Raw genomic sequence first — 13567 nt, 5'->3', positions numbered from 1 at the left:
TAGCGTAAAGACCATAAAAAATATTATGATGAAACTGGCTCTCATCAGGACCGCCCACAAAATGAAGAGCAAGAATTTCCTTTGTTGCACAGGATCAGTTCATTAGAGTTACCAGCCTCAGAAACTACAAGTTAACAGCTCCCCAGATAAGAACACCTAAAAAGTATTTTGGTTAGTTTAACACTTTTAAGTTACTACATGATTCCTTCATGGTCTGGATGATTCAGTATTAATTTACAATGTAGAAAAAAAAGAAAAGGTGTGTTCAAACTTTTGACTGGTACTGTCTGTGCAAATACGAATCATAAAAAAAATTAAAATAAGAGTCAGTGTTTAAGGCAACAGACATGGAAGAGAAGCTCAGTGTGCATGCAGGGTAATAAACACGATCAGAACATTATCAATCTACATGGTGTTGTTACATTAATCTTTTTATTACCTCATGAACAGATTCCCTCTCCTGCTCTTCGTCCACTTCGTCTTCCTCCTGGTCTGATTGAAAAATGGGCGGGGCCAGAGATGGCTTCTCCCCTTCTCGTCCTCTCAGCAAGCTGGAGCTCACTCCAGACACCATGCCCTAATACACACATGCACATAACATCAGAATACATACTTTTTGTCTAGTTGTTGCCAGTGGATTTTTTGCAGTGAATCTGTGGGATGGTATTTATTGATTGGAGGTTGGGAACCACTGATGGAAAGTGTGCACTTTTACCCCAAATGGAGTCTTCAGGGGTTGTAGGCCTGCACCGCTACCCAGGGAACCACGCAACGCTGGAACTGGAGCATCACTCACGCCTCTTAGAGGAGCCAGAGATCCTAATGGGGCCAGGGGACCCAATGCCTGAGAACACAGATGAAAGAGGTAAGATTGTAGATTTGTTTTACAAACATATACTGTATCAATATTCAACATTATCAACTGAAATGGCTTCATCTGCTCAGGATAGCCCTGTTAACCACAGCTTTACTCCCAGAGTCAATTCACTGTATTCACTGTAAGAAGAAGATTAATCCTCTCAATGACTAGACAGGAACATAAAATACATAGAGCTCTATCTTATACCCCCCCAACAGCCTATTTTCACATCTTCTGCCTGCGTCATTTAAATAGCAACAGTGATTGTAAACATATCTACACTGATGAGTGTGGTGGTCTGGAAATGAGGTGTGTTCAGGTCAATGTCAGGCATATTGCTATCTTGGCAATGGAAAACACAGGTGCACCACTGACTGAATACAACCTAGACAAACATCAACAGTTAGATGTTCATTGCTATCTTGGTAACAAAGGTGTGCATCTTATACACTCCTGCTTGTTACACACACATGAACATCAACAATAAACAGAATACTAAATAAAACAACAATGCGTACGTTTCTCACAGTTTTTCTGCATGGGCAACATATTTATTTGTGAGGGCTACAGAGCATTTAGGGGGGCTATAGCCCAGTTAGGTAGTACTTGGTCGTTTTAGTTTGATCATGGGTGGTACATGATTTAAACAGTTTAAGAACCACTAGGGCCAGATACTGAAATTCGATACGAAAAATACACAGAGCAAAATATCTTGGTACTATTGAGTACTGAAAGGTTACTTTCCATAAAACACACATAAATAAACTCTAAATAAATTTGACGGTACCCTGGCACACTCAGTAGTAGAAACGTGGATGATGTAAACGCTTCCTTTCATTCAAACTGTTGACATACTGCCAATTGCCAGGACTTTTAAGAAAAAACAATTTACTAAAAATTAAAAAAAGTACTTTAAGTATTTATTAAACAAACAGCAGTGTAGTGCTTACATATATTAAGGGAAAAAAAAGGATTTTTAACAAACAATTCACTGGTTAACAGCTTAGTAGCAATGAAAATAAACTGAACTTTGGAAATGGATTTTATAAAAAGGACTGTCCTAAATATTTTGACCAGTTGTATACATATTCATTCATTCATACTGTACTAATTCTCCTGCACATTTCCTCTCTTCCTACCTTGAGTCTGCTCTGCCTCATTGTCTCTGTCTCATCTACATTTTGTTCTGATGCTCCCTCTCTCTCCTCCTGCTGCAGTGGACGGGCAGGTGTAGAAGTCGGTATAGGGAAATATATGGGCTTATAATGTTCTAAGTGTTGACACACTGGCGAGACTGTGCCAACAGCGCCCTCTAGGGCCTGAATGAAGGCAGCAATGCTGTCTTTCTGTCTGAGATCTTTCTTGGTTGGGATTAAGGAAGTCACCATATGAGAAGTTGTGGAAAGGGCTGTAATAGGTGGAGTGGAGGTGACAGAAGCTGATAGAGATGGTGGAAGATGTGCTCGTAGGTGGGCTGAGAGAAGGATTAGACCAGGCTGGAAAGCCCTGGAAGCTCTGGAAGCGTCCTGACCTGCCTCAGACTTCTTATTTCGTCCCTTTCTACTCATCCTATCTCTGCCCTGAGATTCACCTGCAGCTGCAGACTGAGCATGAGCCTGACAACACGAGAACCACACACACAAATATGGTGTCTAATAAGTCGACCAACATATTTACAGTTGTTAGCAGCAGTTATTGCTGCAAAATCACACTAGATACTGAAAGCAAAGGTTCACATATATTTGTTACTCACAAATATGTAATATTGGACAATTTTCCTTAATAAATAAATGAGCAAGCATAATATTTTCATCTCGTTTCTTTTTTGGTTCTCTTTTTTTTTTACTTTTAGGACTTGTGTGAACATTTGATGATGTTTTAGGTTATTTTTATGCAAAAATATAGAAAATTCGGAAGGGTTCACAAACTTTAAAGCACCGCTGTATGTTCTGCCTCTAAAGCTTCACCCAAAAAGGGTACACCCAAACAGACCACAACTCACCCCTGGAGCTTTGAGAACCTCCTGCTCACTCTTCTTCTTCTCCTTTTTCTTCTCCTTCTTGTCTTTCTTCTTTTTCTTCTCCTTGTCTTTCTTGAAGGCAGCCGGGGCTGGCGAGGGGGCGGAGCCAGAGGCGGCAGGGGCGGTCCTGTTGGGTCGGGACTGGGCTCGCTCTCTCTCCTGCGTCACCATGTGGCGGTACTGCTCATCGCAGGGGTGGTCCCAGGTGGACTGGCCCGTGGAGAAGTTGAAGTAGTACACATCTCCGGTCACGTCCTGACTGGGGAGGGAGGGAGAGGAGGGGGTCACACACACGCCTCCATGGGCTGGACACAAACGAGCACCCACTTACACACACCGAGGAAACAAACAGAAAAGAAAAGAAAACACACACGAAGACATGCAACTCGTAACAGACAAACACACACACAAAATTTGTCTCTGGATTAGGCTTGGGGAGGCACCATCATTTTGATCGTTTACTCGTGGTTAAAGTTTTATTGCCCTAATTAAAAGGTTACATTTTATCTTAATGTTTGTGTATGCGTGGGTGGGCAACTTAACATACGATAACTGACACCAATATTTTTTTAGCCAAAAAAAGGAGGAGGGTAAATAATTCCAGAATGATGATGTCACTATGATCCATGAATCATTGGTTTAAACTCCACATCCTGAATCAGCTGTCAGAGTCTGAGACAGAGAACAACTCACCTTGCTCCCACTAGGTGTGAGTTCATAGCATTTCCTCCAGGAAATTGCTTTATACAGTATCTCACAGAATTGATTCATAGAAAAAAAACTATAGAAATGAAACTTTAGACAATGTACAGCTTGTATTTCAGTCAAATTTATTAATAACTCAACAAACAGCCATTAATGTCTTAATATCGGCAACACAAATAAGCACACCTTACTGTGAACTTGTCCAAACTGTGCCCAATTTTGTTGTGGTCCCTCCATGGTATCATGTGACTTGTTCCAGGTGTAAATGGGGAGCACAGCTCACAGTTGTTAAATTTGGCATTTTGGGTAAACTTCTCTTATACTGAGGAATATATACTCTTATATATGAGGAATTGTTGCTCTCCATAAAGATTGCCTAGGCTAAAAGAGATTGGAGTCACTTGCAAGGCAGTGGTGTAGCTATTAACAATATACAATGTATGAGTTCTGTGAAACTGAAATACAACTGATATACAAAAAATATTTACTTCAGCATTTATTTACAATATAGGGAAAAAATAAAAATACTTCAAAAAAAAAACTTGAATGAGAAGGTGTGTCCAAACTTTTACTGGTACTGTATATTTGCATGTGTGTTTTTGGTGTGTATGCGTGTGTGAGTGAGGTTGATTTAAAAGACTGGAAAAGAGTGGAGATCTAATATAATTACACGAGTGTGTGTGTTAATTTATTGGCCTTACTTAGTGAATACAATTTGAGATTCGGATACAGTATGTTCCCACTTCCTGTTGCCTTGGAGATAACTCACACCACAACTGCTGCGCTTTTTTTTAATGATTTGCAGTGCGGAACTGAGTAGAAAGTAGTGTGATCTGAACGGATGATCACTTACACTGTGCTTATGTATGCATACCCTACTGTGCCACTTTCAAGACAGTCAGTGAACTACTGGCTGTACTGGAGTTTGCTTATAGAATCACCATACTGACAAAACTATAAATGTGTCTGCTTTTGCATGCATATGAACTTGAGTCACATCTCATTCTTAATCCATAGGGTTTAATATGATGTGGGTCCACCCTTTACAGCCATAACAGCTTCAACTCTTCTGGGAAGGCTTTCCGCAAGGTTTAGGAGTGTGTTTATGGGAAATTTTACCATTCTACCAGAAGCCCATTTGTGAGGTAAGACACTGACTTTGGACGAGAAGGTCTAGTTCACAGTCTACATTCTACTTCATCCCAAAAGTGTTCTATCAGGTTAAAATTAGGACCAGTCAAGCCTTTTCTACACCAAACTCTCTCATCCATGTCTTTATGGAGCATGCTTTGTGCACTGTTGCGCAGTCATGTTGGAACATTTCTATGTTGAGTGCTGGGAGTGAAGAACTCATCCTACCAGGGTTTCCATTCGGGAGGCAGCGGGGCAACGATACCCTCCCTGGCCAACCAGAGGAGCTCCGGCTCCCGATCTGGATCAATGCCAATCTCTCTGGCGTACTCGTGGATCTCTGAAAAAAAAAAAAAGGATGACACAAGAAGAGAACTTAAAAAAAAGTCATATAGGTTACAAAATCAGGTTTGAGGCCAAATTTGTCCTAATGATGAGAAACAACCCTGATATACATTTTCCACGCAGACAGGATAGAATACCTTGTTCAGAGGGGATATAGTTCTCATCATAATCTTCTTCCAGGATCAGCTGGTCTCCTATTCGGAGGGAAGCAGCAGTCATGCTGACTAAAGACAAACAAAAAGAACACAGCAGAAATCATTAAAAACAATCAGCTGCAAATGCATCGTTGCAATTACAGTACATGCTAAATTGCAAAGCATGAAAACTGAGGGAGGGGTTACTTTCTCAGGTTTCAAAATAATCATGAATTAACTGCTTTCTCATATTTAACTACTAATAATTACAATAAGGATTTATTCACATTAAAAGTATATACTTTGCTAAATTTTCCACCTAATAAGCAGATTATTTGAACAGATAATACAGTTACAATTCCAAGCACTTTCCAGCACTTTCCACACCCAAAAATCACAACATTCATTTTTAAAGAACTCAAGCACCTGTACAAACCCTTAACTTCTATGGGATGTTAATTTTAAATTTGGATGGATTTAGCCCTATATGGCATGAATTTGTTAAAGAATTTTTTATTTCTATCCACATATTTTAATTCAAATATTATTTCATTTTGCACACATAAAAAAAAACAAAAAAATATTTTTTTCTAAATCCCGATTGCTGGCACTTTGTGCCTTGTGGTTTTGGTTCCTGAAAGGATTACTCCACCCCAAGGTAAAATATCAAACACATTACTATCTCCAATTTGTTGGACAAAGATATGTCTGTGGCATAAATGTTTAAACATATGATTATAATAATTTAAAAGAAATAAAAAAAAAGTTGTTTTTTTTGCCATAGAGAGTTAAAGACATCGATAATGTGCATTTTAGGTTCAAATCACAGAACATGGGAGATATGAAAAACACATAGGCATGTTCATAACCAGCAAATTGGTGATCAGTTTTGACTTCAATATGAGTTTTAGCAGACTTCCCACAATATCCTACAGTGACATTACTAGGAGTACATCCAGAGGTTGTGGTCGAAAGGTGGAAAAAAAATACATTAAAGCTTTAAAAATGGATTTTCACTAAATGATGGGGCATATATATATATTATATATATATATATATATATATATATATATATATATATATATATATATATATATATATATTGCAGTAAAGTAACCTAGTGAACTAATCCCACTGCATGTAGTTAATCTCCCTGTTGTAGAGCTCTATCTGATCTAATCCTGTCCGTTTATCTTTAGCTAGCTGGCTAATAAACTGTGTGTTTGGCAATTTCTATGCTGAACATTTTAGCATTCATTTTAGGAGTTTTAAAGATTTTTTCCATTTGCAAGCATTAAATGTCTAACCTAGCTACCACTTTTACTCAAAAAGCTCTGTGTAGCTCTGTTATGTTTTTGCTTAGCTAATGAATAGATAATACATTGATTGTTCGCTTTAATTTAGTGTTTACAAGTCGTTTCCCATTAGAGAGGCTTAAAGAGGAAACGTCTGAAGATAAAGTTGGCTTGTTGCTAAATGTTCCTTTCCACCTTAAATGTTGTAGAATACTGCTCCTTTTAAGGCAGAACGAAGAATTCGGGCATCAACTTCAGCCCACTTTGAATGGTAAATATATAATTTAGTTCGCTAATAAACTAGAGCAACAAATTCACCACTAACAGATATGCTGGGAATTGTTTTATTACCTAATATTTTTTAACCTACAATTAGCTTACACCAATTTACCAAAAACATGAGCTAGTTTAGCTAGTTGGGTAACTGGGTTAACCCAACCTACATGTTTAATATCTTAATGTTTTTTAGGTTTCTTTTCTTACCTATTAAATGGACAATACATGATTGATTTTCCTCTTTAATTAGATGTTTACAAGTGGTTTCAGCAATAATGGTTATATTAGGGCGGCTCAGAAGAGAAACCTCTTAAGATGAAGTTGGCTTGTTGCTGAAAATATTCCGTTCCTCCTTAAATGTAGTATTAGAGTGCTGCGCCTTTTTAAGATGGAACTGACAATTCGAGCAACTTCAGCCCACTTTGGAGAACAAAGTTTAGATGATTGGCTAAATAGAGACGTTAGTTAGCCAATAATCTAGAGCAATAAATGCACCACTAACAGCCATGTTGGGAATTGTTTAGTTACCTAATTTTAGCTAACACCAATTTACCAAACACAGAAGCTATTATAGCTAGTTAGCTAACCAACTAAATTAGGTAAACCTACATGTTTAACATTTTTTAGGTTTCTTTTCTTACCTATTACATCGATAACACATTGATGTTCCTCTTTAATTAGGTGTTTACAAGTGGTTTCAGTAATAATGGTTCTATTAGGGCGGCTCAGAAGAGAAACCTCTGAAGATGAAGTTTGCTTGTTGCTGAAAATGTTCCGTTCCTCCTTAAATGTAGTATTAAGAGTGCTGCGCCTTTTAAGGTGGAACTGAAAATTCGAGCATCAAGTTCAGTCCACTTTAGAGAACATAGTTAACGTTATTAAGTAAAATAGTTAACCTATATAAGAAAATAAGTTAGTTAATAAACTAGCGCAGTTAATATAGTTACCACTAAAAGAGTAATAAAGCGAGCTAGCTAGGCTAAAACTGCCTGCTTATATAGTTAGTTAGCTTACCTAGCTAGCGAGTTACGCTAAGCTATCTAACGTTACCCATAACTCAAGCGTTTAGACTAGCTAAAGCAACATAAACCCAAATATTAACATTAACTCCGTCAGTTTACGAACCTTTTCAGCTGTTTATTCACAGAACACCGACTCCAGACCACGAGTTTAGGCTGAATTAGTGTCAGAGATCAGTACCCCTCATTGTGAGGGGGGAACACAGCTGTGAGCGGCATCACAACGCTAATTGGCTAAGCTAAGCCAAGCTAATCAAAGCTAAGCTAAAGCTAACTGTCAACAACAGAGCAAGCGCGAGGCGACGGGAAAAACCATGACAACCAACTCTATGGCGACCAGCAGCTCCAGTTACCCTTTCCAGACTAGGGGAATAATCCCGATTTTTGGATATTTTCTTAATTTTGCCTTTAAAGGCACTTTCATTTAAAATAATACCCACATATTTTATATCAAAATGTTCAGAATAATCTCAACTATCTCAATAATAAGGGAATAAGTGGCCTGGAGGATGTATGAAGAGATTATGTGGCCCTAAACCTCAAAAATGTGAAATCCGATTTAAAAATTATTCCTATATAATGTTAAAAATATATTTTACTCGTGTGGATAAAATGTTTTGGTGCTTGAAATTGATTTACTAAAGTCTTAGCTTCACATCAGTAGTTAACTATATATAAAATAATATATAAATGTAAAATAAAGATATAAAATTATTTTTTTGTAAAAACGTTTATTCAGTAGCATGTTGCCATTCTACTTGACACAACAGCAAACAGCCATAAACTTGGACATAAACATAAAAAAAATCACTGTTCATTAGTAAATGTTTACTTTACTGTATTAAAAAAACATTGTCTGTTCATTAGAAAATGCTTACTTTCACATATAAAAGCTAACTAAGTTTCCCTTTCTCCCACTCACCTAAGTGGAATGCAGAAGAGCCCACCTGAAGAGACGGTGGATTTACTCTCTTTTATTTCACTACACTTCACTTTACACCTAAACAGACTACCAGTGTTTTGCATTCACTACACACACAAATAAAAATTAAGAATAAAACTAAATACAACAAAGTCTAATTTGAACATAACAGTATGATATATATGGCACAATCCATCAGTGGTCATAAAATGTTTATTTGTATGCAATTTGTAAGTGAAGCTTACTTTTACTAAAAGAAAGAAAAACTTTATACAATAAATATTTACTAATGGGTAGAAAATGAATTTTCCAATAGCAAAGTAAATATTTACTGTGTACTAATCAATTTAGTCAGATCATGACTACAGAAACCTAACTAGCTTCAGTGTTTACTGTGTGTGTGCATGAGTGAGTGAGTGAGTGAGTGAGTGAGAGAGAGAGAGAGAGAGAGAGAGAGAGAGAGAGAGAGAGAGTGTGTGTCGGTATGTGTGTGTGTGTGTGTGTGTGTGTGAAAGAGAGAGTGTGTGAGTGTGTGTGTTCGCGTGTGTGTATGGGAGAGGGAGAGAGAGAGAGAGATTCCAGCTTCTCTATCAGCCCTGCGTTTCCCCAAAGATCCTTTCTCTACATACGGCAGCAGCATTTAGCTCGCTAGCTCGCGAACTCACATAACAAAACATCCCTAATGAGTGACAGTTTTATAAATACACTAAATACACTCACAGATCTTCAGTTGGATCCTGATCGGTTCTATATTTTTCCTCATTATAAGAATCAAAGCCGCTGATGCACTTCTACCTAAAACCGCTGCTTCTCTAACGCTGCTGTAACTTGAGCCGCGGTGAACTGTTTACACCCCGCCCCCACGTGTCTTTCTATATGACTCAGACTGATGTAATCATGTGTGGGAGGGTTTTTTGTGATTTTCTGAAAGCCTATTGGTCAGTTTTACACAACCAACAGAGATGACAGACACATGAATCCACCAATTATAGATGAGAGGCTGGTGACAGACACATGAATCCACCAGTCGCAGATGAGAGGCTGGTGATAGACACGCGAATCCACCAGTCACACAAGAGAGGCGGACCGTATTGCTCGTCTAAAAGGCATATAAATCCGGACCTGAGTGACGTACAGACTCAGGATTGGATATCATAAAAGGGCGGACTCTGTTGATTCAGGAAATGTTTGAACTGTGTTTCTGTGCCGTATTATTGCAAATCTATTTATAGAAACACCCAGCAACGCTGCGTTTGACGCGCCCGCGCGTCCGTCGTCTGGAAAGGGTTAAAACCTGCATTTACTTACGAATACATAAATAAAAACATATGTATTAGTATTCCCAAGTACGATTATATATTTATAAATGAATTACTGGAAATTACAGTGTAAAAAAAACAATGTAAAAGCATTTAATGTATTGTGAAATGCACTGATTTGTAATGTAAGGGAAGAAAATAAATAATAATAAAAAGAAACTATTACATACATTTTTTATTGAAATACTAATACTAATTTGTATCAAAATTCACATTATTTCACTTTATAACTTGATATATGTCAACTCACTCAGACACACAAAAAAGTATGCTATTTTAATTTAATAAGTACTACATGAGTGTAAAGGCCTCAAATATCTAATCATAATATTCTGTGATAGAGTTCTGTAATAAAATTAATCAGAAACATTTTTGCCATTAGGAAATCCCTCTATTTTGCATATGTGTTGTTAATATTAAGCATACAAAATAAACACTTTTAGGTAAAGATGCTTGTTTTCTTGTCTTTTTATTAAATACATAACTGTCTCATTATTTTACGATATGGAACGACAAGTCATTATTCTGAGATAGTACCTCATTATTATGAGATCTAGCTCATTATCTTTTTATATTTTATTATATTTTATTAAGTCAATATTTTGATATACATACAATGTGGAGATCAGGTAAATTGGATAGTTTAAATTGCCTTGATGTGTATTACTGTACTCCCAGATACGGATTGGCTCTGTGCTGGGTCAGTGCAGTAGTAGCAGATGCAGTCCTTCTGGTGGATGGTGGTTTCCGGTTGGGAGTATGCTGTGCAAGATTGGGTACCACTTCAAACCAGTGTGTTGAATGTAAAAAGATTGTGTGTGTAATCTGATGTGTAAAGCGCCCATAAGTGTCTAGAAAGGAGCTATATAAGCTAAAATCCATTCTATCAAAAAACTGACTATACATCAATGTTGTGATGAGTTATTTACATGTCAAAAACTTTTGCACAAGAGGTAAAATATACAGCATAGTTTATTATGTGCTTGTATATCATACATTTACATCTAAATAAAAACTATCCATCATTCAATCTTTCTAAATCAGAAACTTTCTAAACTCATAAACATTAAACACATAAGTATTAAATTAAAAAAAGGAAATAAATATCAGTGTAAAAAAGGTCAGCAATGCTCTGAACAGTAAAAGTTCATGTACTTGTTCAGCAGACATTCACTGTGGTCCCATGAAAGCCAGTTAAACAGGGCATCGCCATGGATTAGCTTTCCTTCTAATCTGACACCAACGTTTAATTTATCTCTTATATCTACAGTTGTGGTCAAAAGTTTACATACACTTGTAAAAAAACATAATGTTATGGCTGTCTTGAGTTTTCAATAAGTTCTACAACTCTTATTTTTCTGTGATAGAGTGATCGGAACACATACATGTTTGTCACAAAAAACAGTCATAAAATTTGGTTCTTTCATAAATTTATTATGGGTCTGCTGAAAATGTCACCAAATCTGCTGGGTCAAAAATATACATACAGCAACATTAGTATTTGGTTACATGTCCCTTGGCCATTTTCACGGCAACTAGGCGCTTTTGGTAGCCATCCACAAGCTCCTGGCAAGCTTCAGGTCGAATGTTTGACCACTCTTCTTGACAGAATTGGTGCAGTTCAGCTAAATGTGATGGTTTTCTTGCATGAACCCGTTTCTTTAGCACTGTCCACATGTTCTCAATGGGGTTTAAGTCAGGACTTTGGGAAGGCCATTCTAAAACCTTAATTCAAGCCTGGTTTAGCCATTCCTTTACCACTTTTGATGTGTGTTTTGGGTCATTGTCTTGTTGGAACACCCAACTGCGCCCAAGACCCAACCTTCGGGCTGATGGTTTTAAGTTTTCCTGCAGAATTTGGAGGTAATCCTCCTTCTTCATTATCCCATTTACTTTCTGCAAAGAACCAGTTCCACTGGCAGCAAAACATCCCCAGAGCATAATACTACCACCACCATGCTTGACAGTAGGCATGGTGTTCCTGGGATTAAAGGCCTCACCTTTTCTCCTCCAAACATATTGCTGGGTGTTGTGGCCAAACAGCTCAATTTTTGTTTCGTCTGACCAGAGAACTTTCCTCCAGAAGGTTTTATCTTTGTCCATGTGATCAGCAGCAAACTTCAGCCGAGTCTTAAGGTGCCTTTTCTGGAGCAAGGGCTTCTTTCTTGCACGGCAGCCTCTCAGTCCATGGCGATGTAAAACACGCTTGACTGTGGAGACTGACACCTGTGTTCCATCAGCTTCCAAATCCTTGCAGACCTGCTTCTTGGTGATTCTTGGTTGACTCTTGACCATCCTGACCAATCTCCTCTCGGCAGCATGTGATAGCTTGCGTTTTCTTCCTGATCGTGGCAGTGACACAACTGTTCCATGCACTTTATACTTGCGTATAATTGTCTGCACAGTTGCTCTTGGGACCTGTAGCTGCTTTGAAATGGCTCCAAGTGACTTCCCTGACTTGTTCAAGTCAATAATTCGCTTTTTCAGATCCACACTGAGTTCCTTTGACTTTCCCATTGTAGCTTTTGTAGCTGAGTCTAATCACTGGGTCAAATGAGCCCTATTTAAATGGGCTCATGAGAAGTCAACAGCTGTAGTCAATCAGAATCACTTACAAGAAGTGAAGAGGCCATGACATGAAGCTAATTTGATTGACACAACTCGCTACATCACCAAAATTGACAAATTTTGTTGCTGTATGTATATTTTTGACCCAGCAGATTTGGTGACATTTTCAGCAGACCCATAATAAATTTATGAAAGAACCAAATTTTATGACTGTTTTTTGTGACAAACATGTATGTGTTCCGATCACTCTATCACAGAAAAATAAGAGTTGTAGAACTTATTGAAAACTCAAGACAGCCATAACATTATGTTTTTTTACAAGTGTATGTAAACTTTTGACCACAACTGTATTTCAGCTGTAATGTTAATGTGGGACAGGTTAAAAAGAGTAGATCAGTCAACAAAGCTTGTGCTAGTAATATTCACCATGACAAAGTGAAAATCATCTGATTAGTGCTGTGCTAAAGGCTCCATTTCCTACATTATAATCGGTCATTTGTAGGTTTATGTACCAAAAGAGATCACACTTCATTTTTACACAACCACTTGTTCCTTAGAGTTAAACTAAGAACAGAATCTCAGTCATTTCATTATTAAGAACTGTTCTGACTGGCTAGCCTGAATTAAGACCCGTTCTGAAAGCATTCCAGGTTCAAACACTTCTCATAACTTCAGGGTGAATGGGCAGAGCTAAACTTCTATCGACAGTATAGGTGCATATATGTCTGGTTTTTGTGACTTTTGTGAATTCTGTGAATTGAAAACATGCCTTTTAGTCATCATAATAAATTTGTAATATTTTGAGAATAAAGTAGAACATTTTGAGGATCAAGTCACAATATTTCTAGAATAATGCTATAATATTTTGATAGTAAAGTTAAAATGTAATATTTTGTAAATATAGTTACAATATTACAGTATAAAATGGCAGTACAACAATGAGAAAATGCATAATTATGGTCAAAGAGTTACAG

The 13567-nt window shown here is 37.5% G+C and overlaps 1 protein-coding gene across 8 annotated transcripts in view; it reads right to left on the bottom strand.

Annotated features, from left to right (window-relative positions):
- Window positions 1-8070, bottom strand: part of LOC103036499 (centrosomal protein of 164 kDa) — a 31466-nt gene extending 23396 nt beyond the window's left edge. For 2 of the 8 annotated variants that reach the window (XM_049466788.1, XM_049466790.1), the window contains exons 1-7: window positions 7891-8070; window positions 5198-5284; window positions 4944-5055; window positions 2862-3205; window positions 1999-2475; window positions 716-844; window positions 440-577 (exon numbers count right to left, since the gene is read on the bottom strand). In XM_049466788.1, coding sequence (XP_049322745.1) covers window positions 440-577; window positions 716-844; window positions 1999-2475; window positions 2862-3205; window positions 4944-5055; window positions 5198-5227 — 1230 coding nt within the window. In that variant the 5' untranslated portion in view covers window positions 5228-5284; window positions 7891-8070. Of the gene's footprint in view, window positions 1-439; window positions 578-715; window positions 845-1998; window positions 2476-2861; window positions 3206-4943; window positions 5056-5197; window positions 5285-7406; window positions 7846-7890 lie in introns of those variants that run through there. The other 6 variants (XM_049466793.1, XM_049466791.1, XM_049466789.1 and 3 more) reach the window with 6 other exon arrangements.
- Between the last annotated feature and the right edge of the window lie 5497 nt (window positions 8071-13567).

Source organism: Astyanax mexicanus, chromosome 18 (assembly GCF_023375975.1).
Source record: "Astyanax mexicanus isolate ESR-SI-001 chromosome 18, AstMex3_surface, whole genome shotgun sequence".
Taxonomy (NCBI): domain Eukaryota; kingdom Metazoa; phylum Chordata; class Actinopteri; order Characiformes; family Acestrorhamphidae; genus Astyanax; species Astyanax mexicanus.
The sequence above is the reverse complement of the archived record's forward strand: the minus strand, read 5'-3'. Positions and strand labels throughout refer to the sequence as shown.